This window comes from Lissotriton vulgaris, chromosome 7 (genome assembly GCF_964263255.1).
Source record: "Lissotriton vulgaris chromosome 7, aLisVul1.2, whole genome shotgun sequence".
Taxonomy (NCBI): Eukaryota; Metazoa; Chordata; class Amphibia; order Caudata; family Salamandridae; genus Lissotriton; species Lissotriton vulgaris.
This window is the reverse complement of record NC_141695.1, coordinates 1,725,709,423-1,725,736,294: the sequence shown is the minus strand read 5'-3', so window position 1 is coordinate 1,725,736,294 and position 26,872 is coordinate 1,725,709,423. Positions and strand designations below refer to the sequence as shown.

The 26,872-nt window shown below is 43.2% G+C and overlaps 1 protein-coding gene across 2 annotated transcripts in view; it reads left to right on the top strand.

Moving 5' to 3' along the window:
• LOC147706455 (complement C1s subcomponent-like) overlaps positions 1–26,872 on the top strand; it is a 102,731-nt gene that overhangs the window by 61,138 nt on the left and 14,721 nt on the right. Inside the window, exons 5-10 of one of the 2 annotated variants that reach the window (XM_086932963.1) lie at positions 4,501–4,626; positions 5,528–5,727; positions 9,814–9,967; positions 10,912–11,027; positions 13,147–13,225; positions 14,081–14,218. In XM_086932963.1, coding sequence (XP_086789089.1) covers positions 4,501–4,626; positions 5,528–5,727; positions 9,814–9,967; positions 10,912–11,027; positions 13,147–13,225; positions 14,081–14,218 — 813 coding nt within the window. Of the gene's footprint in view, positions 1–4,500; positions 4,627–5,527; positions 5,728–9,813; positions 9,968–10,911; positions 11,028–13,146; positions 13,226–14,080; positions 14,234–26,872 lie in introns of both variants that reach the window. The other variant, XM_086932962.1, reaches the window with a different exon arrangement.

The following is a 26,872-nucleotide window of genomic DNA, read 5'->3' as shown; positions in this document are numbered from 1 at the left end:
TATGCTTCACTAACGTGGAACCTTTGGGAAAAACCAGGGCTTCCATGTCTAATTTTAAAGCCTAGGAAAAGATGGACACAGAATTGGTAACCCCCTGTGGACATCCCACCTCTTTGACTGTCCTTTGCCCCATTGGAAAGCAAAAAGATACTGCCCTTCTTCTTGTCTGGAGATTGAAAAGTGGGCAGAGCAGACATCTACTATGATGAACCATTGGTCAGTGTTTGGGATATAAAAAAAGAATGTTGGCAGGGTTGGGCAACACTGGGAAACTGGGTATAACTGCTTATTGATTACCTGAAAGTCTTGGACAAAACAGTACATTTTCCTGACTGGGAGAATCAGGGTATTTTGGGTCCTACTGGTTGGCAATGACATGAGGAATCCCAGATTCAGCCTAAAGAAACAAAGGGTACTTTGAAATATAAGGGGGCTTCTCAATAGGGTTCAATTTTATCTTAGTAGGTCCCCCTGACCTGGATACACCGAACATCATTGGCAAGTTTAGACCACAAAGTGGAAGGAACTTGTGCAAGTTATTTACTCAAAGATTCAGACATTTTCACTGTCCAACTCGAATAACACACCAAAAAGCGTTATTTTCAGCAGTCTGTGGAATGTTGATTAACACTACAATACCGTGCAATTCAGTTTACATAACTAGGCAGAAAAGGGCATGTTTGTCAGTGATAGGACGAAAATGTGACAGAAACAGTATAAGTATTATGGTGGAGAAGATGTGAGTTTTCCATCAATGAAACATTTCACATAAGGACCAGTTTCCATCAACTCGGATTAATGCATTAACAGCACTGTCTGCACCTCTCGGGCTGTCCTAGTAATCAGGTTACTGGTTCTTGTGGACTCAAAGTAAACTCTGGAAGATGTGCATTGGAAAGAAATCCTTTATTTTAGGTTGGGGTGATCTGTCTTTAAATGGCCCAACCGACCACACCGAAACCAACATCGACCTCGAGGGGCTGCTCTTCTCTATCTCTTCCATTGTTTCAATCCCGCCCGCTCCCCTATCCACCCCTTTCTCCTCCCCAGTCTGTGTTTCTCTTTTCCCACCTCTTTACAATCTGCTGAAATATTGCATTCATAGATGTGTTTGATTCACTTTCCCTTCCTGCATTGTAACACAAAGATTGACTACAGTGACTAACCCTGCTTAGTTTTTAGTTTGCCACTCGATAAAGGGGGTGCACACTGCTTCTGCATGCTAGGTAACAATCCCTGTACAAAGGCAGCATCACCTACTCCTTTCTGTGCTAGTCCAGTAGGACGGGCTATATCTGAATATCTCTCAGACACATCCTTAAGCTCTCTATAAAATTTGCTGCTGCTGCTAAAGCATCATCATCAAATGATCTCTGATTTCACCCGGCACCACCAATTGCAACAACTGTCTCCGATCCGACCAATTTTGCTTGTACACTTCAAACATCCTCTGTAACTCTTTTTAGGGATTTTGTTTTTTTTCACAATTCTTGAGGACATGTTTCTTAATGTTTATCAAGTCTGCTGAGGACCAAGGGACATGGAAGGTTACTCTGCCTCTAGGGCTAGTGTGATCTCTCAAAGGGAGAAAGGCATCTGCGGAATATGAGTGGGGCTCCTCGTCATTGGCGTCACGAGAAGGTGGGGTATGCCGGTCATGATGATCACTCCTATTTAGGTCTTTTGCTATATGGCCTACAGTACATCTCAAACTAACTCCAATAATGTCAGCCTGAGAGCCCCGTTTGATGTGGGCCTTTTGGGAAACATCCTTTACAACGCAACTTTTACCACGCAGTGCCTTTACGACGCAACTATTACAACGCACACCATTACAACGCATTGCGCAGGGGGGCGCTCTAGGATAGGGAATAGATTTAATTTACTATCAGACACCTTCCCTAGTGTCCACGGGGACTGGAGTTGGATTAGTAAATTAAACTATTCACTATCCAGCACCCCAAAGCGCTATGCGTTGTAAAGGTTTGTGTTGTAATACTTACGTTGTAAAAGCATGCATGGTAAAAAAATGCGTTGTAATGTCATTTGGACTGTGCCCAAACGCACTCTTGTCATATAAAATCTATCCTGAGTATAGGTAACTTTGACCAAATAGTTTGGTAGACCATTTGACTCGATATGGGCCATGTATCTCGATACGCTAGTTTTTTCCTCACCTTTTCTAGCCCTCTCTTGGCTTAGTTTCTCCATTTACAATTTTTTTATTTCTCTTATACCTAATTGCAAGATGTCTGTGGGATTTTTTTACTGCTAGATCTTTATCTATGTTCTTTAGCAATTTATCCATGTATGCTAGCCATGGGATTTTGTTAGTGTGTTCCAAAGTTAAGCAATCCCTGATTATGTCCCTTGGAAACTTTGGTCCCTCTTTGCACCAAATGTTATGGCACGGGAACAAGGCTCTTACTTGGATTAAGACGGCCACATATGGTGCATCCAGCTCTTTATGCAAGAGGTATGTAGAGGTAGATCTTGGTACGGCCAGCACAACAGAATTTTTTTTTTTCAAAGGATTGAAATGTATTAAAGTTGGCATTACCCCACACTATGGAACCATAGGTCGCTACTGATAGGCAATCACAGCCATATCCTTGAAGCATATCACGGATAGGTTTGCTACCTATCTTGTTGCAAAATCTAAAAATTGCCTCCAGGGTTCTAATGAATTTAAGTCTGAGCTGGTCTAAGTGAGGAACCCAATTACTGTTAAAATAAAATACCCATGTATGAGAAATTCTGGACTTCTGTTAACTTATAGTCCCTTATGTAGTGGTGCATTCAATCATTTGGGTTGTAGAGTAGCGTGCTACTTTCCGCAAAGCATTTCAAAGCCTCATCAGGTGTAGTAGGAGCTATATAAATACACTTGTAATACAATGACAATACAGGTAGGTACATTTGTGGTGATTGTGATGCAAACCCTTAACACTAAAGAGCCACTGTATTGCTTGCACCATAGGAAAGGGGAGTGTACCCACAGGTCCAGGTTGGATGTTAATGTTAATATATAACTTATAAAGCACTAGAATTGCACCTCAAGCGGTTTCTCAGTGCTAAAGAAAGATAGAGTCAAGACAGAGCACCATCATTGAAACTAATCTGTTTTAAGAGATTTCATGAAACTGACAAAATCAGTGCAGACATGGAGTGAAGGATTGTTCCAATAAAATGGCGCCAAGTAGGAAAAAGACCTTCCCCCACATCTCGTTAAGCGAATTTGGGGGACAGACAGTAGGAATTTGTCTTTAGAACATCAGTCCCTGGTAGGTCAGTAGCATTTGAGTCTCTGGGCTGGGCTAAAAAGGAGGAAGGAAGATGTCCCATCCACAGCAAGGAGATTAGACCAGGGCACTCAGATTCTGACTGATCTCTAGAATCTGGAATAATTTGGTAAAGTGTGCATGGTTGTCTTTTTCAAGTTGTTACCTGGCTACCAGGAGGTCTCCTTCTATAAACTGGCTGCTTGGAGGCTCCTTCTGTATTGTGGGTTCTGTTTTATAATAAACCCCAGCATGTGACTCACAGCATGCAAGGTTTACAATGTCTGTAATGTCCCTGGATCAGATGAATCAAGTGGGAGGTGGGGGAATCGTATTCATATAGGTAGGTTGTGTAATATTTGAGACTGGTTCCTCGATTGCACATAGAGAAACTGCACTTGAGTAGACAGATAATATTTTTGGAACCATTATTTAGGACACAGTATTTTTACCATATGATATTTTTGCTAATAATATCCTAATATAGAACCTACCAGCAATCCCAGGCTCCCACTGTGAAGGTTTATTGCACATGACTCATTGGCTGCATAAAATGTAAATACAATCTTGTGAATATGGTTCAGCAAAGTGAAGAATTCAAACATTTCAGCTATTTTGTTGCAAATTGTTGAAACACATATATTGTTTTAAAGCAGTTAAAACATAAACAAGCCACTCTGTCATAAGGACCACATGTGTTTTTTTTCCATCCATTCGTCCACTTGTGCACGGGATTTAAATGTCCCTTGTTATGTTTAACCATTACAGCATTCTTCGCTTTTAAGTTTTGTACTCTAGAAATTGTTGTCTTGGCTTTAATGTTCCAAATATGGGTTTACAAATTCTTGCATGCAAAATGATTTTGACAGAAAATCCAGGGCTATCTGAAGGGATCAGAGATGTCCTTTAACCATGTGATGGCTCTGCAGGGATGCATATGTGCCTGTGTGTGAGTTGTTTGTTCTTTTATTGTGGGTCACTTTGTGTAGTCCTTGTACATCGGTGTGCATATGCGCCTGTGGGTGTTATTATTGTGTCTGCATGTGTGTTGATCCAAGTGCACATAACATCCTACAGCCATTTTGTTCTCCCAGTCTCTGTGCATGTGTTTCCCTGTATGCAAGCAGTATTCCAAAGCCACCCTTACCTGCTTTGCCAATGGTTTACCACCTTCACTTGCCCATAGTTTGTTTTAGGGTTTTTATTCTGTCTGTTGTAGATGTGAATGAGTGTGAGCATCAGCTGGAAGATGCCTGCAGTCACTTCTGCAACAACTACATTGGAGGTTACTTCTGCTCCTGTCCCCCAGAATACTTCCTACATGACGATAACCGGTCCTGCGGAGGTGAGACCCCACACACTTTAAGCCCATCTTTACTCTGAGGGTGATGTCCCACTCTGTTCTGTTGAAGCAATGAAACTTGGAGGCACCTTTCCTATTACACATCAGGTGCCACTTTTGTAGAAATGCACAGTCTTTCCTATCGGGTTTTCTTTTCTTGTACATCAGCTGTTATGTTAAATGTTAATATTAAATGATTTATATATGTTTTTAATTGTAGAATGTTTTTTAAAGAATTCTACTGTACTAATAATTACATTTTAAATTACATTTTTATAAATCTTAGGATATTGAAATTCCAATTATTTTTAAGAGATTTTTTTAAACAAATGAACCTACCAAGAGGTAAATGTTTATATTTATTATGTATAAAATGTACTAAAATATATGTATAAAAATGGTTTTATTAAATTAATTATTTTAAATTAATTATTTAAAAACATAAAGTTACATTTATCTTTGAAAAGTATAAAATAATACTTATAATGTATCTTTTCTTTGCCTATCATTAAAAAAATGCATTGTAAATATATTTCTATTGTAACTATTTCATATGAGGTTTTATTTTAAGTCTGTAACTCTATTATTTTCTATGGGATGGTATTGCAGTTGGCCAATGTGGTGCTGAACATACTCCAGCTCGGAGCTGGAGTGCATTTGAGACTGTTTTTGTTCTTTTTTGGAAGTAGTAATACTAAATTGGAGGTATGTTATTGCACCAGTGAAGTCATGTCCATACAGTGAAGGTATCACCTCATTTTAACAGATGGTGTGTAATATTTCACTCGAATTAGACCTTGTAGTGTTCTTTGTCCTTCCTCTGCCTCTCACAATTTTCATGAAAAAGGCACCTGGGATGGTGGTGTTGCAGCAATACTGTATGTGTAATTTTGTTTGTTCTCAGTGAATTGCAGTGGAACAGTGTACACAGAATTGAAGGGAGAAATCTCGAGCCCCAACTACCCCAACCCTTACCCCGAGAACTCCCGTTGCGAGTACCGTATCCAGCTGGAGTTTGGGTACCAGATTGTAGTGACATTCCACCGTGAAGACTTCGACATTGAGTCCGATGACAGCGGAGATTGTTTATACGACAGCTTGTTGGTGAGTTTGGAGACATATAAGTCTCTGTTACACCACTGAGGTGTTTAAGCAAATTGCTGTAGGTCACCAAGAGGATAGGATGGGGATACACGGGATCGTTGAGGGGGGCTTCAAAGAGATTCAGGCGCTGTTCCTGGATTGCAATAAACCGTGCAGTGACCATGCAGACTATACCCACCACCACTGACATCAGGTTACCCAGAAACATTTACATTTCTAAGAGAACCAACATATCTTATGCTGGACTCATGATTTATTCACGCAGAGGCCAGTGAGCCACATTATGGAAATTGCACAATGTCCTTGTCTGAGCTAAGCACGTCTTCAGTGTGCCCTACTATATTCAATGCACTGGTCGAAGGTCAGGTAAAATCTTGCTGCCCTTGGGGCACCATATTAGTAAAAGGTGGATTCGCTGCTCCATCTTTCACAGTGTAGGAGGCATTTGATGTGAACTAGGATGTGGGACAGAGATCCCCCTGCCTCCATGCTAATGAGGGACTGAACCATTGGGATTGCGCTGGTGCTGTTTGTGTGCTGGTGAGATCTGAATTACAGAAAGGGTGCACAAGCATCTGCGGCCCCTTCTGTAATACCAAGGTGCCCTAGGGAGGCAGAAAGTGGACACACAAGTCTTTTGCCACCTCTGAGAACTTCATGTAATAGGGCCCAGGGTGTGTTTCCTGGAGGGTAAAAGCCTTCTTGAACATCAGGGGTTTCAAAGATAATCAGGCTGCAGATAAAGGAAATCTTCACCAACTTTGGGATTTTCGATCCAAAGGATGTTCAGTTTTCACATGCATTTCTCTGATTATGATTATTATGATTAATGTTATTATTTATTTTACTTCTTTTTAATTAACCTTATGTCAGAGCATACATCAGGTATCATTGTTAAACAGCCAAGTACATTTATACCAGTCATCATTCTGAAACTGCAATGTACATTTGAAATATCGTTGATCTAAAGCCATGCATGTATCCCCCATATCGGGTACACAATCTGAGCCAGGCTAGACTGTTTGGTATATCGTGTAGGGTCTTTTTTTGGGATATCCAGCCCGGGTCTTGCAGATGGGGGGATGCATATTTTTCCCTGATAAGTATTCAATTTTCCCCAAATGTTCTCCCTTTTCTTGGGGTACCCCCTGCTTCCATAGACCGCTTTCTCAGCCACCATGCACCAGTTCATGTTCTTCTTCCATTCAGCTGGTGTTGATGTATTTGATATAATTACTATTATTGATAAAGCGCACTGACATGTGCAGGTTTCCTGGTGCTAAAACACCTATAGATACTTGGAGTGCTAATAGCAAACAGACTTAAGAGAACAGGAAATATTTCAGCCCTTTTCTAAAGTCCAGATGGTTGTCCAGGGCTCTAGTGCTCAGAGGGAGGGAATCCCTGAGCTTAGGTGCAATGTTATGTTATGTTATGTTATCCGGATTTATTAAGCGCGCAGATGCCCCAGCAAAGGGGCGTCCTGGCGCTAGAACAGAACATAAAACCGGACAGAAAGAAAAAACACAACGCAACAACAGCAGAACTAAGGTGCCAAGGGGAAGAGGAAGGTTTTGACAGCCTTCCTGAAAGCAAGGAGGCCATCGATGGGACGAATATGGACAGGCAAGGAATTCCATAGCTTGGCGGCAAGGACTCGGAAGGAGCGTCCGCCAATCCTAGATCTCTTAAAACGAGGAACTGTGGCAAGGTGGAGAACAGAGGACCTCAGAGAGTGAGCTGGAACGTAGGGAGAGATAAGTTGCTGCAGAATCTGAGGGGAAGAAAGTTTAAGGATTTTGAAAGTCAAAATCAGAGATTTAAACTTTATTCTCTGTGCCACCGGAAGCCAATGGAGATTGTAAATGGTTTTCCTAGCAGAGCAAAATTTGGGCAAGCCAACCAGAGTCCTGGCGGCAGCGTTCTGGACGCGTTGAAGACGAGAGAGCTCAGCCTGATTGACTCCAAGAAAAAGAGAGCTAGCATAATCTAATTTAGACAGGATCATGGCTTGCACGATAAATTGACGGGTGGGAGCGTCAAAGTATTTAAAGGTGGACCGAAGCTGACGCAAGATCCCAAAGCAAGATGCAGCAGTCTTTTTAGTATGGATAGAGAAGCTCAATTGGGAGTCAAACCACACCCCAAGATTTTTAACTTCAGTAACGGGGGTAGGGGTAGGGCCGAGCTCATGAGTCCACCAGCTATCGCCCCACAGGTGAGTTTGTTTCCCCACAATGAGCACCTCGGTTTTCTTAGCGTTCAATTGCAGGAAATTGTCATTCATCCAGTGGGCCACGGATATAAGTCCCTCACAGAACTTAGCTGCCTCAAGATCGGAAGCCCCACTAATTGCAACCGCCAGCTGAGTGTCGTCAGCGTAGGACACGATGGAGAGGTTCCCATGCATGGCGACATCAGCTAGCGGCTGAACATAAAGATTAAATAATGTGGGGCTTAGAGCCGATCCCTGTGGAACTCCCTGGGCAATCGCATGAGGTTTAGATTCGAAGGGGGGAGTGATGACCCTGAAGGAGCGACCAGATAGAAAAGATCTGAACAATTCAAGAGCCAACTTATCCACCCCAGCCTCAACCAGACGTTGCAGTAAAATGTCATGGGAGACATTGTCGAAGGCGGCACTTAGATCGAGAAGCACAAGTGCCGCCGTGTGACCCGAATCCTCAAACATGCGAAGATGTTCAGCCATGTACAGGAGCGCAGTCTCGGTGTTGTGACCGGGCCTAAAGCCATTCTGCGTGGGATCTAAAATATTCGCAGAATGGAGATGGTTTGCTAGAATGGTATTAACATGAGCCTCAGTCAGTTTGGCAGCCCACGGGAGGAGAGAAATGGGACGATAGTTTTCAGCTTTTTTGGGGTCTAGAGCAGGTTTCTTCAGAATAGGGATTACCTGCGCCTGTTTCCAGGCACAGGGTACAGAGCCCGAGGACAGAGACAAATTAATAAGCTTACAAAGTGGAGGAAGGCAAAGAGAGGGAGATTCTCTGAATTGTGAGGGCCGCAGGGGATCTTTCGGGGAGCCTGATTTCACTCTAACAACAAGTTTGTCGAACTCCTCCACAGAAAGCTCCGGAAGATGGGATAGCGAAAGGGAGGTTTTAGGAGTAGCTGTGATACACTGCCGTAAGCCTGTAGGGCTGGGAAAAGCTCGATAAATACCTTCCACTTTATTAATGAAAAAGGCAGCCAAATCCTCGCAATGGGAGGAAGAACAGATCGCGGCAGTAGAAGTTCTACAGGTGGCAAGATCTTTCAATGCTTTGAAAATAAGTTTACTAGGGTTGGTGCTAGCACAAAACTCACGAGAAAAGTAAGAGGCCCGGGCCCTGCAAATGGCTCTGTGATATTTCTTGATGGTGGCGCGGTACAAAGCTTTCCTGACCGGGTCATATGACTTGCGCCAGAATCTTTCGGCTTGTTTACAAGATTTTTTTAATAGCCGAAGAGCGTCATCATACCAGGGACTGGAATGGATGCGCTGTTGTTTAGTCAGGGTAAGAGGAATAAGCTTGTCCAACGCATTGGTGAGCCAGCTGCAATAAAGATTGTAGCCGGATTCCGCATCTGTAAAAGGGGCCAAAGGGACCTCGCCTAACAGCTGATGAAAATCATTGAGTTTCAACTTTTTCCAAGGGCGCCTGAGAATGGCAGAAGTGGAGGCGACTACAGGAGGATCTTCAAGTAGAAGGTGGCATTCAATTAGGTGGTGGTCAGTCCAGGCCATGGGTCTAGGGGGCAAGACTTTGGCCGATGTAAGGGAAGTAAAAAAAGGATCTAGGATATGACCACCAGTGTGTGTATCATGTTGAACTAATTGAAAGAGTCCTGCGACTTCCACATAGAGGTTAATGCAATAACATAAGTAGGGTTGAGTGCTCATCTAAGCAAAATGGGGAGCTGTCCTAAACATGCTTGTGGCAAGGAAACATTAAGAGACATATCAGGAATCTCTGCATGTGTTTCAGTAAGAACCCTTACCTATATAATACCTAATTTGGAGCCTTTATTAGGTCTCACTAGTTTGTGGCTTGCTTTAGTAACCTTTTACTTTTTTATTCACAGTTCAAAGCAAATGGTCGCATTTTTGGTCCTTTTTGTGGGAAGAGGGTCCCTAACCCACCAAAAATAGAGACACAGAGCAACACGGTTGACATCGTATTTGAGACGGACAGCGGAGGTGCAAACAAAGGCTGGAAAATCCGCTACTATGAGGAGGGTGAGTGCTAACCAATGACAAAGCGGCAGGAACCAGGCATGAGAAAGACAGCTACAGGCTTGGTAAGAGATAACAGTCCTCTGAAATGTACAAATCTGGAACAAGTATCCTTTGACAAGCAATTGGCACCACCATCTTTAAGCACCTAGACGCGCGGAGTTGTGGTATCAGTCATTTTATATTCTGGTGCTGCGCAACCATAGCATCATCCTCGTTAACCTGATGCACTCAACAGGGCTTCCAGCGTCTTTGTCTGTTTGGTCATTTGTTGTGTGTGGGCACCCACGAAAGAAGGTAGACTCTTAAAGCCAATGCGTTCGTTGGCCATAGTTGTAACCCTGCCACGCATGCCTGCGCTGAGAGCAATAAAGCAGCTGAATAGATGAGTGACAGGTGGAGGCACAGGTGGTTTGTGAATGACTGAATAATTTGATGTACTGAATGATTATGTTAAGTATTGAAACATATATGATGGGTGTAAGTATGCGATGCCCCATGCGATGGTCTGGCTTGGTGAATGTCTTTATGAATGGCTAAATGATGGAAGCATAGGTAGTCGATGGTTTAATGGCAGCCTGATGGCCTACCACGCACACTGGTGGCTGAGTGAGAGTTGATTCACTATGAGAGCAATTGATTGGGCATCAGATCATGTGTAGCTGTATCTTCCTGAAAGCTGACCAATGGAATTGGACTACAATCCTACTCTCATTAAAAAAGAAATGTTGGCTTTTGGTCTCACTGTTGCTTGGTAGGGAGAAATCACTTCCTTTTGGCAAGATGTGCACTTCTTCGTCTGTTGCTCTCACTTCTCCTGAGAGTCCTTTAATGAACATAGTCCTCAGGCCCTACCTTTAGCCTGTTATCAAAGCCTGCTCATCACTTTCCAATCCCATAATCATTCCTGCTACCCAACTTATACCATCTCTTTTATCTTTCTCAAGCTGTGCCTTGTCCCAACCTTGTGTTACCGAACTCCATGCTGGAACCACGACAGCCGAAGTATGTCTTTAAGGATGTGGTGACTGTGCTGTGCCTGGAGGGCTATGAGGTTATAGAGGTAAGACGTCTCCTTCCATGAACCTACAAGTGGATTTGATAATCATTCACCATATCTCTCCCTCTCATCGCTGAATGTTTATCTTTCCAGCTCCTACAGTTACAGTCATTACAGAGTAAATACAGATTTATCGCGAAACATCGTTTACAACGCAGGGATTCCACCGCGATGCCATTACATTGCGGTTTTTACAACGCAAGTCGTTACAACGACTTGCGCTGGATGGCGCTCTAGGACAAGGAATAGTATAATTTACTATCCAGCACCTTCCCTACTGTACATAGACTGGAGTTGGAATAGTAAATTATACTACTCCTATGTCCAGCCACCTCCAACGCAAGTCATTGTAACGACTTGCGTTGTGAAAACTGCGATGTAATGTACCGTAATGTAAATGTATGCGTTGTAACATCATACATTCAGATTTATCTATCCCTAAAACTTATCCCTAAAGCTCCTGTTTGAACATTTTTAAGAACTATGTAGGATCTACACTGTGCGAACCTGGCAGAACATTTGATACAAAAACAATAGTGTTGCTCCTTTTAAAGAGAAATCAGGAGCTGAAATCAACCAAACACTGTGATTCAGTGATCACAAAATGGTAACATCAATGAAATCAGACGAGGAAGATGAGAATCTGCTACAGTCAGCAAATATAGGTACAACATATGACATATATGGCTTTGATTTAGTGAGTTAAACTGGTGCTATTTAAGAAATGTAGGTCAAGAAATATATTACATTAGCAAAAATAATTGAAAAAGCACAGCGAGCATATGAAATGCTATGCAGTTCTAATTAGCTATGTTAAAGTTCTATTTTAACAAAAAACAAAAACCTCACTACTGCTAACGTACACAATCTGATTATAAGGGGTTAATAAATGCATAGGCTCTCATTACGTTTCGGCTGCAAGAGACTCTGAGAGGGGGGATACTGACCCTGTATGTTCTGAGTGGCCCGTGTTCTCATGCTCAAAATTACTGGGTGGGAGAATTCTGTGCCCCATATAATCAAGGGTGAGTAGACTGTTACAAGTAAAAGATTGTTCACATTTAAGAGAATATAATGCTTCAACTGGGTCTACACTACCTAAAGTCCTTGACCACCCCCTAAGTAGTTTTTTGAGCTTGCAACCATGACACATAATATGTAGTATTGTGTCAGGGTGTGCTTGTAATGAGACAGGAGTAGAGTATTGCACTGGTGTAAGGTAACAAGGGGTGACTAAACTCCTTTTGCATAAATGGCTTGGACAATATGCCCACAGTTTAGATGGGGACAGTGATGGTGAACTGATGCCTGATAAGTATCTCCATGGTCCAAACTTTGCATTTGTATGGCTGTCATCTGTCACACCGGGTCTCCAAGGATGTGCTTCTATGGTATCTTTCAAACCCCCTCTACTATGATTCCCTAAAAATTTGTTTTTTTTAAATATATTAAAAAAAATAAGGTTACTAGCTTATCCAGTTCGAGAAGCTATGAGAATACAAATTAGTATGAGGGCGGAGCTGGCAGAAGGAGACAAATTACTTTTGGGCTAAACTGGAACCCCCATGTTTTAATCTGTCATTGTGTGGATTTTCTTTAGTGCCACCAGATTACATCATAGGGTACCAAATGCAGTGCGAAGTAGGGTAGGTATTCTATAAATTTGTATGAAAGTTGACTCAGATTCAGTTTTTAACCAAACAACAAATGAGCCACTTTGAGTTTGTTAACCTCTTCGCTGCGGCGCAAATTCCACCGCAGTTCTGGACATTCCAATCACGGGCGTGGTCATGACGGCTCCCGGCCGTCATGAGCACACGCCCACCGTGACTCATGACGGCCGGGGTGAGCGTGGAAGAGGTTAAAAGCTGACGACGAAGGTGCAATCTGCAGACCTGCTACTTGGAGGCTTGCCTACATTGGCCACACCAGCACATGAAAAGGATTTGAAGGGGCAATGCCTCCAGAAGTGGAAAATATAGTCATAAAGGGAGTCCATGTGTCAGAGACCGGGGTAATCCACACCTACCAAAATCAAGTGGCTGGAAAGGGATGTGATACTATTTAAATTCTTAGGATTAATATACAGCCTGGTGGTGATGTGGTCCTTATTACTTTTCAGGGTGATGTTAGCAAGAGATCCTTCCGTACGGAGTGCCGAGGCGACGGACAGTGGAGTCGTACACAACCAGAATGTCAGCGTAAGTCTGTGCTGAGCAAAACTGCTTGAATATTTACAGAGTTTAACTGTTGGGAGTGTGTGCGCTCTATCACTTAAATAATCTACACAACAGTGGTAAGCCCAATTTAGGGGGTCAGAGACGGTGTTGACCTCAAAACACTGAGGTAATATGTCACCAGAGACAAGCCTCAAAATACACTCAATAAGCAAAGACTGACTAAAAAAGGGTGTTTGAGAATCTGACTCACCTCCAAATTTAGGGGTCTTTTACAATAAATTTCACCATAACAAATTATACAATCTGCAAAGTCAGCCTGGTGTCATCCAAAATATCAATTTTTCAACAATTGATACTGCAATATTCTAAAATGTCAAATAATGCAATCATCTTAGCACTAACCCACTACATGAATAAAGTTTTGCCCCTTCTGAACTAATGTCATCTGGAGATTTCAGAACAAACTAGTTACATAAACAAAAGAAAACAATCAAGATTGAATGCAATAGTTTGCTAACAGGAAGAGCCTTGGAAAGTAGCAAAAGGCTTCCTCCAATATTTCATGATGCAGGGATTATTTTTAAAAAGGAGTTGAGGAACAACTGAGGCCTGGATTAGCCTAAACCAGAAAACACACTTAAACACATCACCATGATTTTATTTAATTGCAATAGCTTCATTTTAATACACATATATAATTTAAAATGTGAAATAACTAATAATAATGCAGCATATATGATTCAAATGTGGAATAACTTTCCCCGGATTGTGGACAAAATGGCACTTCACCCTTGTCCATACATTTCATATCATCTCACCTGTATTTTCTGGTTGTGGATGTTTTGTACATAACTTCATCTCTCTTTTTATTTTTAGCGGTGACATGTGTCCCCCCAGAAAATGTTGACAACGCTGAGCTCACGTTCCTCTCCGGCACTGAAAAGTATGATTACCTGGCTGAGATTCGCTACAGCTGCAGACAGCCATATTACAAAATGGTGTCCACAGGAAATGGTACTGTGAGGTTGGGTGAGCAGGTTTTGTGCAGAGAAAGACACATAACAGATAAGCATATGGCATTGCTTTGCACCCAGGATTTCAATTTAGGCCTGGAGATTCAATAAAGGAAGCTCCAGTGTAGCTTTTTGTTTAGGCAAACTGAGGTGTTCAAACAGTGCCAAAGTAGCAAAGCAGAGGGCACACCAAGAATATGATGGAGCAACCTCAGGGTCAGGTAGGGCCATCAATATATTGCACACACCCACAGAGTAGATTGTTTTGGAGTAAAAGTAAGAGGAAGAACAACACAGGGCAGAGGGGGTGCACATGTGGTTTTCCCACTGGTGAGATTCAGACTTATATTAATCCTTTTGGGAATAAAATACAATATTATTAGCTTAGCAGATCCACTCTCAAAAGGTTCTTTGAACACCAATTTCCAGATTCAGAGTTTGGTGGGTAGAGTACAGTCTGTCAGGGTGGCCAAGGACTTTACATCCAACAGCACCAACGGCAACCGTCCAAATTTAGAAATTACGTCTGGCCTAGTGGTGAACTCTGTACCTTGACAGGAACCATGGTCAATGCCACAAATACAACACTACAGTACTGCAACAACCTTACAACTAAAATGTAACAGCACTACTACTATGTCACGGACCATACGCAGAGAAGGTCTGTTGAGTTTCCTTCTTGAGTGCATGAGAAAAGGGCGATTTCTCCCAGCAACCACAATTCCACCCCACAATCAATGTAAAGGGTGACACATTTCTCCATAAGGAGTCCCCAATAGGAGGAAAACCTGAAAAAGATAAAAATATAATCCTCCTTGAAAATCTTGTAGTTCTAGATTGAAGATGATAGCAAGACACCAAACTTCCACTGACATCAGGCAAGAGGAAAGAGACAAGTAATGGCACCCATGGTTATATCTAGTAGAATCAGGGGTGTATCTTGGACATTAAGATTGGGGGTGGGGATGTGTAAGCTTCATGTATCTCAACAGTCACACTGGGAAATCTTCTTAAAACAAAATATATGAGAAGTAGGACATGATGGGGGTTTAAGGGCACTGGAAAGACAGAGGAGGCCAGATTGTCAGGGGCACTTAAAACACAAAATTTGTCAAACAAATCAACATTTTTTAGGGACTTCAAAACCGCGATGAGTGAGAGACTGTGTGTGCTTTTTTGTCAGTGTGTACATGTAAAAATTCTCAGGTGAAATTCAGCAGAGACTTTATCATATCCACTGAAAAGCTTTCTATCTAACTATTTATTACAGAATACATTTTTGGGGTTTTAGTACCCCAAACTCCCTCCCCGAAGTTATGCCCCTGAGTAGAATTTCAAACTGCATGAAGCAAAAATCAGGGACAGAAATTGTAGACAGTGGGGGAAGAATGCAACTTCAAAAAATGGATATGACTGCATTGCGAAACATCCATCGCTTGTAAATATCACCTTATGTATGCTTCAAACAGGAACTGACTTCACAGGAATGTATTCTACTGCATCTTTGATTGTGAACCTCAGATAAAGTTCCCTGGACAGTCCACCATCTTGTAAAAGGCAGTTTATAAGACGTGTCTATTTCCCTTTCCTGAAACTCATGGTGTTTGTCTGGCATATGAAAAACAGCTCAAGTTTGATACCCTGTGACCACCACTGATCTCTGCAGTCTGATGCTGTCATTCTTGCTCCATGGGGCTCGGGCAGTATCCCTCCAGGTTACTTCGAAAGCAGTAATGCCAGTGTAGTTTAGGCACTTGCAGATGGTAAACCAAACGGTGAGCATGGCACCCAAACACATTCAGCCGGAACGTGCAAGGAGCACTCAACCCTCTCCTGAAATCTTGCATTCTTTGGTAAGCTCTCAAAGTCAAGGTACACGTACATTGTTACACATCATTAACAACCACCCCAGTTCAGACATGGCCATATGCAAATCAGTCCGACCCTGTGCCTCATGGGAACAGTCCAGCCCGAACTGCCAAGCCATGCCTTCCCTGGACCGGAAACAAGCTTCCCAGTGCAAAAAAACGATGGATTTAGGCCCAGATCTCTGTACTGGGGTGAATGTATGTCATTGTTCTGCATTCTGTCCATCAACTGTGGTTTTTGCATTTGTCACCCCGAGTGGGATGGGTATGCTCAGACGTGAGTCCCATGCTCTCCACACCACTGGATTTAAGCAAGCCGGGCTGAAGACGGCTGGAATGCCAGAAACTGGTCCTCGGAAGCTTGTTTCCGGTCCAGGGAAGGCATGGCTTAGCAGTTCGGGCTGGATTGTTCCCATGAGGAACAGGGTCAAACTGATTTGCATATGGCCATGTCTGAACTGGGGTGGTGTGGAGTGCAAAAAAACGATGGATTTAGGCCTAGATCTCTGTACTGGGGTGAATGTTTGACATTGTTCTGCATTCTGTCCATCAACTGTGGTTTTTGCATTTGTCACCCGAGTGGGATGGGTATGCTCAGACGTGAGTCCCATGCTCTCCACACCACTGGATTCAAGCAAGCCGGGCTGAAGATGGCTGGAATGCCAAAAACCGGTCCTCGGAAGCTTGTTTCCGGTCCAGGGAAGGCATGGCTTGGCAGTTCGGGCTGGATCCCCCTCGAACACCGAAAGACAGTCACTTACGCCCTGCTCACCAGCAGACTCGACTAGGGCAACACACTCTACGCCGGAATAAACAAAAACCTCATCCGCAAGCTACAGAACATTCAGAACGCCGCCGCAAGACTGGTCCTCAACCTGCCAAAACACTGCCACATCTCCCAGCACCTGGGCACACTCCAATGGCTCCCCATCGAGGCGAGAATCACCTCTAAGATGCTCACCCACGCACACAAGGCCCTCCACGGCACCGGACCAGCATACCTGAACAGCCGACTCAAATTCCACGCACCCCAAAGGACCCTACGATCAGCCCAGCTTTCCTACGCCGTGGTCCCCCGCACCAGAAAGACCAGATCGGGAGGCCGCTCCTTCTCCTTCCTCGCGGCCAAAGCATGGAACGCCCTTCCGCTCCACCTCAGACAGACAACATCGCTCCCCATCTTCGCAAGAAACCTCAAAACCTGGCTCTTCGACAGACCCCCTCCTTGATGGAATGGAACCTGCACCCCCCACCCCCCCCCCCACCCCTAGCGCCTTGAGACCCTTAGGGGTGAGTAATCGCGCTTTAACAAACTCCTGACTGTTCCCATGAGGCACAGGGTCAGACTGATTTGCATATGGCCATGTCTGAACTGGGGTGGTGTGGAGTGCAAAAAAACGATGGATTTAGGCACAGATCTCTGTACTGGGGTGAATGTATGACATTGTTCTGCATTCTGTCCATCAACTGTGGTTTTTGCATTTGTCACCCCGAGTGGGATGGGTATGCTCAGACGTGAGTCCCATGCTCTTCACACCACTGGATTCAAGCAAGCCGGGCTGAAGACGGCTGGAATGCCAGAAACCGGTCCTCGGAAGCTTGTTTCCGGTCCAGGGAAGGCATGGTTGGCAGTTCGGGCTGGACTGTTCCCATGAGGCACAGGGTCAGACTGATTGGCACATGGCCATGTCTGAACTGGGGTGGTGTGGAGTGCAAAAAAACGATGGATTTAGGCCCAGATCTCTGTACTGGGGTGAATGTAGGACATTCTTCTGCATTCTGTCCATCAACTGTGGTTTTTGCAATTGTCACCCTGAGTGGGATGGGTATGCTCAGACGTGAGTCCCATGTCTGTGCGCCACATGGCACTTTGAGTTTTTAAAAAAAATGCATTTTGACAGGAAATCACAAAATACCATCTACTTGAAGTAGGTGGTATTTTGCGATTCTTTAAGCCAAAATCGTAATTTTAAAGGCACCCCTACATAGCATTTAAGGAATCGCAAAATTGCAATTCCTTAAATGCTTGAGCAAAATAAGGAATCGCAATTTTTGCGATTCCTTATTTTGCCAAGTGGCACCTACAAACCAAAACGCCGTTTGCGATTCGCAAACCCTGGAATTCTGCGAATTCCGGCGTTTGCGAATCGCATACGCCTTCCTACATATGCCCCTAGATCTTTATATATATTACATACTGGCGGTCGCCAGTAAGTAGTTATAGTTACTACCAAAGTTTCCATAGGAAAAACGATTTTTGTTTTGCACTGCTTGATGAATCTTTGCAAACTTTTCCAAAAATCATCCCCTTTTTAGTTCAAATGCTGTGTTGAAGGTTTTGGGGTGATACGTCAAAGGGGGCCGGGAAAAAAGGGGGTCTCGAAACGCGATTTACCCATGTTATGTCTAAGGCATTTTTCAATTTTTAAACACGACTACAGTCTGTAGTGCTGAACAGATTACACCAAATTTGGCAGAAAGCTAGATGTTGGTCCCGAAAGCGTGCTTATTGTGACTTGGTGTAAATTTGTTCAGTAGTTTCAGAGATATTACAGTTTTAAGAATATAGATATCTGGGGACGCGAGTCCTTGCAATGGACTGGCGTATCCAACTAAAATGTTATTGGCTGCCAACACTTCAACCAGGAAGTGTTGGCAGCTATCTTGGGACTCGGCTTAAAGCCAAGTCCCACATAAAAAGTACAAAATAATGATAAGGGGTCAGGGTAGAAATACCCTGACTCCTCAGATATGATTTGGGTCCCACAGGGACCCAGCTGGGGTTAAAAAGCATTTTTTGTTAAATTTTGTAGCAAATTCGTAGGTGACCCGCGAATCTGCAGCAAATTTAAAAAAGACGCACGAAGACTGCTCATCTTTTTAAAGAAGGCCCCGGGTGGGTCAAATCACGGGGGCATGCAGTTAATTGTAATAAAGGAGGGGGGCTCACGGGGCCCCCCTCCTAGGCTTTTGCCCCCCCCACATCCCCAGGGACCGCCATATCCCAAGTTTACTATAATATAGAAATGCGGGGGGCACTCTGCCCCTCAGCAGCCCCTGGTACCACCACCTCCCCGGGACACTACAGTATAGAAATGCGGGGGCCTGCTTGGCACCTCTGCTGCCCGCTGGACTGCCACCTCCCCTGAGCAAAAATATAATAATTAAGGGATTCCGTTACAGGCCCCCGGCCTTGGGGACCATCGCCTCCCCCTGGCTAAATACTTTAAAGAAGGGGGTCATGTGGCCCCCATCCTGGAGCCTGGTTGGCCCTGGGGACCGCCAACTCCAGGGCATTACAGTTTGCTATGACTTGGCAGGAGCACCGGTCCACTAAGCCATAGCAAATGCTGCTCTCATACTCTCGCTTACTTGAAGAAGAGTAGAATTGCTTTTGGCCAAAGGGAGCTGCATGTATGAAGCTCCCTCTGAACAAAAGTAATGCCGGCTCCTGCAGGACACAGGGAGCCAGCAGGGACTGCGGAGGCATTTAAGCTCTCCGGGGTCCCCAATAAAGCCTTCCAAGTACCTCCTGTAAGTTCAACACAGCTAGATTCCTGAGAGCTGGTCGGAGGACCCGCCCACTTTCTCCACCACTCTGCAAATGCGACTGGCTTAAAAACCATAGAAATTTTCTGACAAAAACAAAGGTTATAGGGACGTTGTTGTTAGGAATTAGCATTTAAAAACCCTTAGAAATCCACTGAAAAAAAATGGTTGCAGGGACGTTATTGTTAGGAAATTGAATTTTAGAAAAACTTAAAAATTCACAGAAAAAACGAAAGGTTACAGGGACGTTATAGTTAGGCTCAGGTTTTACTTGTACAAAACCAGTGAAATTCAGCCATTATAGTTAGTGAACTAATTGTAACTTGCCCCTGCAAGAATGACATCACTGATGACATCATCCACAAAATCTCAGGCACACCCATTCACACCCCAATATAACCTTTCATAAATCCACACCAACTTCCACACTACCATTCTCAAATCCATTTACACACCCAGACTAGTGCTTACACAGCCACTAACTGATTTATAGATCAACACATACATCGACTCACTCACCCATAGAGCCACTCATACACCCAGTCACTCACCAATTTAGCCACTGACATATCCACTCATACACTGATACAGCCACTCATATACTGAGTCAGTTACCCGTAGAGCTACTCACACACCTACTCACTCACCCATACAGTCAATCACACAGCCACTTACCCAAACAGTTACACACACACTCACTCACTTACTCAAACAGATTCTAACATGTACTCACTCACCTATACAGTCACTGACACAAGCACACCCATCCATACAGCCACTGCCACATTCACTCAATCGCCCATACAGTCACTCACATACACCATCACTCACTTATACTGCCTTTACATGCCCAATTACTCACCCATTTACCACTGACACATTCACTCACTCACCAACACAGGCATGCCATTCACACACTCACTAACCCATACAGCCACTGACTCACCCACTCATCCATCCAAACAGGCAGTCACACACCTCCTCACCTACCCACATAGACACTTAGACACCCACAGATGTACCCTGACAACCAATCACTCACCTATACAGAAACTTACATACCCACACACACCCCCACACCAACACAACCACGCTGTTATGAGCACACACCGCCCGTGGCTCATGACGGCGTAGTTCCATCATGCGCATGTAAGGGGCTAAAGCACTACATTACGAAAACTACAACACAATAACGGTAATATCACAAATCAGTAGAACTACAACTCAAAACCTCACCAATAGTTAATTAAGGGGCAATTGGCAGAGTATCAGCATAAGAAGGGGAGAACTGAGGAAGCATTTAGACTCACTAATGTTACCTCCACCTTACATTCATTTAGAGACAGCATGTTTTAATGCATCCAATCATTTACCTAGCTGCATTTTGTGCAAAATGAAGAAAATTAAACCAAAACTATCATAAATGGCTAGTGCTCAATCCCCTAACTTGATAAAATAATGCTGTTGAAGTGTACATGCAAGGCACATAAAATCTGTTACCACATTCTATCTCAGTGCTTACCAACCAGGACAACATTTAAGGTCCTCTGCACCTAAAGCTAAGCACCCATATCTAGAGATGAAAGATCTAGTGATACAGAATCTAGAATACAGTCAGTAGATAAAAAACCTTGTCCCTAGCAGACTGACCATCTCAGATTGGGAAATAAAGAGTTAGGTGGTTATTCCTAGCAGGAGCTCTGCAATAAATTGAGGGAGCTTCTATCCTGCCATCCTTGCAGTAAACTCTTGGCATGTCAGTTTTTCAAATTTTTCCCCAGCAAACTGCTGCTTTGAAAGTTTTTATGAGAAAAACAAAAACAAAAATGTTCAACACCAAAATAAACTTGGTGGCCTGCTATGTCTGAATTTCATTCTCACAATATCGAATACACTGTACGCACAGAGATACCCCTGCCATACGGTTGGGGATCTCTAGCCGTGGGCGGTCTACTACAGGCAACTGGAAGTCAAGACCTCTGCTGTGCTGGAGATCTGGCTGCCCACCTGAGGCTAAATGACCCCACTTAGCTAGTTAGGTAATAGGATTGGCTGGTTTAATTGTTCTACAGCTAAACTAATATTTCTTTCCTTCAGCGTGCAGAAACCATTGTGTATGTGCACTATATTATTAAGTACAATTAGAAGAATAAACAGTATCATCTTTCCAAGAAATGCAACACACCATTTGTGAAATTTAGAAGCAGGCACTGAGAAGTTGTATATTAAATTCAGGTTTCTTCTTGAACGAAGATCCCATCCAACCTGTCAAATCAAATCAAATAGTTTTTATTCGATATTTTTCAATCATCAAAGACATTTTACAATTAAAAAATGGTTATTTGTTTGTTACCCCCCACACCCCTGAAGAATATATGATCCGCAATGAGTCGTTTCAATTTAGTATAAAAAAAAAAGATATATCAACCTAACTCATCTTATTTACATAATTACATACACATTTTTTGTTAAAATATAAAAAGATAAAAACAGTTATAAAAAACGAAATTCATCAGTGCAATATACATCAGTTACTCAATGCAGTATGCATAGTATAAAAAATACAATGTACAAATTTGAATAGCAGCATATGATAGCTAACCCTGAGGTTACTCCAAGCTCATTTTGCGAGCCCGAATTATCCATGTCCAATGAAGAGATTTCGACATGGCTATAACAGCCGGCTGGGAAGTGTCTGTTCTCAAAATCCTAACAGCCTCAGTTGCTGATTTTATGCCCAACTGGGCACAAATTGGTTTTCGCCATGATCGTCTGGGGGCGCTATATTCAGGGCAGGCGAACAAAACATGTCCAATATTTTCCTTATGATCGGGGCAAAAGGGGCACCTTGAAGTTTGGTTCTTGTACCATTTTTCAGTTAGGGCATTCAGTGGTAGTGTCCCCACCCTCAATTGATGATACTTCTTCTGATCCCCTGGGACGGTTATCCAATCCCAATAGGGTTGGAGGGCCGGAGCATGCTTGAGTTCTAGAAAGTCTTTAGTAAAGGATCGATCAATATAACTTCCAAAGCACTTAGCCTCGACCATGCTCCAATACAAACCTCGAAGTATTTTTTTGGGTGGAAAAACATTACTTACAGGGTCATCCCACAAATGAGATAGTCCCATAGCCCTGTAGATTGTTTTAACCTCTCTCATCCATACTATTTTTTGACTTGTATCCAAGGATCTAACCTCAAGGAAGCCTTGGGCGTACTGTGAGAGTTCAGGGGTTACCCATTACCTCCTACAGTATGCAACTGTTCTATACCTAGCCGTATCCTCAAAGCTATGGAATCCCAGATCATAATGTAGAGGTAGCAAAGGTGTTGACATTGGTAAGCCAGAAATGTTGCGGAGAAATTTGTTTTGTGCTACCGTCAACTTTGTAAGATTACTAAGCCCCCAGAGTTCGGCCCCATAAAGGACTGCCGCTCTGACCTTTGCATTATAGATGTTTAAAACCGGACTAATTGGTTTAGTATGTGAGGAAAATAGTTCCTTGGTAAGAGCTCCTGTCAATTGGGCATGCTTTGTACTAGCTGGTTAGTATGTTGTTTCCTGTCTAGTTTATAAGACAGGGTAATACCAAGATAATTGAAAACCTGTGTCTGTTCAAGTTGGACCCCATCCATGGTCACCTTCCCTCTGATGTGTCTCCGTTTGTGCAAGACCATAAATTTTGTTTTACTTGTGTTAATAACAAGACCATGATCCGCGCAAAACGACTCAAAAACACAAATGGCCCTCTGAAGTCCCTGTTGGGTCTTTGATATCAACAGGGTATCATCCGCGAACATCAACAGGGGGATCAGTCTTCCTGCCAACTTTGGGGCATCTGTAGGTTGTTGTTCAAAGTACCTGATCACCCTGTTGATGTATAGCGAGAAGAGCGTTGGAGCTAGTACGCATCCTTGACGTACTCCTTTTGCAATAGGAAATTTATCAGTAACGCTGCCCTGCTGGTTCCAACGGACTTGTGCAAAATTGTTCTCATGCATTCTAATTAATAGGGACAAAATTTCATTTGGAATACCCTGTTCTTGTAAGATATTCCACAACTTTGAGCGAGGAACCAAATCAAATGCTGATTTTAAATCAACAAAGGCTGCAAAAAGCATACCCCCCCCAAGGTGAACTACACGCCAGTATATTAAAACAAATCTAAAAACTTGGTCAATGGTACTAGTATGGCTACGAAAACCTGCCTGTAAAGGTGACAGTATGTCCTGTTCATCTATCCAACCATGGATGCGCTGCAGTACAAGCCTCGCCAATACTTTTTGAATACATGCAATCAGGCTTATAGGCCTATAATTGCCTGGGTCCGAGCATGCCCCCTTTTTAAAGACAGGGATAATCTCGGCACCCTTCCAAGTCTCCGGAATAGGCGAGCCCTTAGCAATACCATTGGCTAACAGCTGGATATAGGTGGCCCATAGATCTTTATCATGAATAAACAAATCTGCAGGGACGGAGTCTAAGCCTGGAGCCCTAGCTTTAGGGATGTTATTTAAAGTTTTTAGGACCACGGCTTTAGTGAAGGATAGGTGGCTCGTAGTAGTGTTTATGGGGCCTTCCCACCCTTCTTCATCTCCGTCCTCAGCAGCAAACTGGGTCGCATAACGGGAGACCCACACTTCTGGTGACACATGGTTCGTGGGTTCACTTCTTTTTACCCCCCTTACCCATTTAACGATGTTCCAGAAGGAGGTCATAGATCTTTCTTTGCTTGCTTTTAGGAGATCCCTCCAATATCCTTCCTCCCAATCCCCCTTTGCTCTTGTTTGTATTTTTTTATACATGACTCGGGCATCTTTTATCTTGATTTTATCTTTTGTCTTTACTGCATCAGACAAAGCAGCATAGGCAGCCCTACAAGTTTTGTCGTACCACTGATCCTCCTTTCCTATTGGCCTACGCTGCTTTTTAGTAACTTTTTTAACAAAGAAGAATTTCAGTTTATTAAAAAACACATCATGGATCACACTTGTTTCAGATATCGAAGTCTCCATAGTGGAGTTACTCCTTAAATCTCTAATGGTCTGTGTTGTTAGGTCCCTCATTGCTGTTATACTTTCATCATTAGTTACACAATTTGACCATCTGATACGTCTGTTATCATTTGAGAGGGTTATTTGAACATTTTCCCTCGTTTCATCACTTTTCAGTAGGTCAAACAATTTAAATGACAAAATTAATGGATCATGGTCACTCTCAGCCCTTGGCTCAATCCACATATCATTGACACTAGCCCAGTTCTCTTTATTGGTCAAAATATAGTCGATACGACTCTGTGAAGTGCCATTGTTAAAAGTGAGGGCACCATGTTTATCGGAGCCCGTTCTTCCATTGGTGGACCGCAACCCATGCTCTACACATAGAACTTTTAATTGGAGTGCAGCCTCGGACCACTTTTTGATAGGTATTAAAGACAGCTGAGGGATTTACCAGATATAGTCCGCTTCTATCGTGAGGTCAACATCATGGTTATCTAGGGGTTCGAAACAACAATTAAAATCGCCGCCAACAATTACATTAGCGTTCAAACAATATTGTTTTTAAAGAGAGTCTAGCTGATCAACCGCCTCAGTGGGTTTGCCACCTGGAAGCCCCCTCGAGTATATGTTGAAAATGTAAAGATCCTTACAGTGAGGGCGCTGTAACTTAACCAGCAGAATATCGGGACTATTAGTGAGCAATTGAACTGCTGAATGGTCACCATTCTGTTTGACCCATGTCACCAAGCCACCCTTAGGCCTTCCCCTTACGCTCGGTATAGCTGGGTTATAAAAATGTAAGTAACCTTGAATGGGTTCTGGGGCTATCAACCAAGTTTCCTGTAAAAGGATTATATCCTTTGAGTCTAGGAAAGTTAACCAGTCCAGTGATGGGATTTTACTTTTTAAGCCGGCCACATTCCATGACATTAGAATATATTGGGCAAGAATTTTGTCATTGGAAGGTTTCGTACAACTGGATTGGCTAACCCTGCATTGTTTTAAAGGATCATATTCACTTATATTATTCCCAATTACAGTCTGATTTGGAGATAAATCTACATTTAGACCACTTTCAGCAGAATGTTCAAGTCGGCCAGAAGGGTGATGACCATCTCCAGTAGCCACCAAGATATCCTGGCTCTTTCTAACACTTGTCTGTGGAGTAGGAGTATCAACAATCGCAGCATCTGTCTGTGCAATCAAATCTCCCCCTACGTATTCACCCAATGGACTAAAAAAAGCAGTATTACATCTACCCAGTCATTCACAATCATTTAGTCCTGACAGAGCTTCATATCTATTTCCCAAAACCATTCCCCATTCATTACATGGAACCTTTATTCCTCTGTTATTTCTCACAGTGTCCCATACAGGTCCCGGAGCCTTGGGAAATGTTACGTTTTGTTGTACCCCGTAAAAGAATTTAAGGGTAAGGGGGACTACAGTCCCAGATCTTCTTTGTGGCGGGAAGATGTGATTTAGGACGTTGGGTAGGACAGCCGGATGAGTAAAAGTCACTGTAACGCAGTCTCCTGTAAACCTTTTTGGTCGGTTCCCGATCCAGGTGACCCTTTTCACTGACTTAATTTCTCCTGCAAGCTGTTGTTTGCCTCCTGGAGCCATCTGCATATTTCCTGTCAACCAATGCAGTGCCTTACTGGACAGTGATGCTGGTGATTCCAATTGCCCAGTCGTTAATGGTGGAACGTTGGCTAACACCAATACCACTGGGGAGGCTTCTTCAATAAATTGGAGGGGGTCGGTTTCCTGACATATTACTGGCGGAATGCTTATTACTGCTGGTGCACCGTCAGTAGCCAGGGACTGGTTAGTGGAGTTTGATGAGTGTTGAGCTAAACAAACAGGGAGCGTCGTGCAGCGCCCCTTTTCTGTGATATTCCCCACTTTTTCCTCAACTGGCTGTGCCATCTTTGTCACAAGTGTAGTTAACATATCGACTCCATCCACAGCCTTAGACTGAATACCACTCATTCTCTTTACCTCCGCATTTAGTTTGTCGATCTTAGCAATTAGAGGTTTGATAATGGTTTTAATTTTAGAATCTATAATATCCGATATCTTTTAGAGCAGGTCATCATCCCTATTGCTTTTATCGTTATCGTCCCCATATTCGTTGGTTCTGTCTTTATTCTTCCCTGTGGGTGTTGCTCTTTTTTTCCTCATTCCTGAGCGTAGGCCTGCCCTTTTTTGCTGGGTTTTTCTGCGTGTTTTC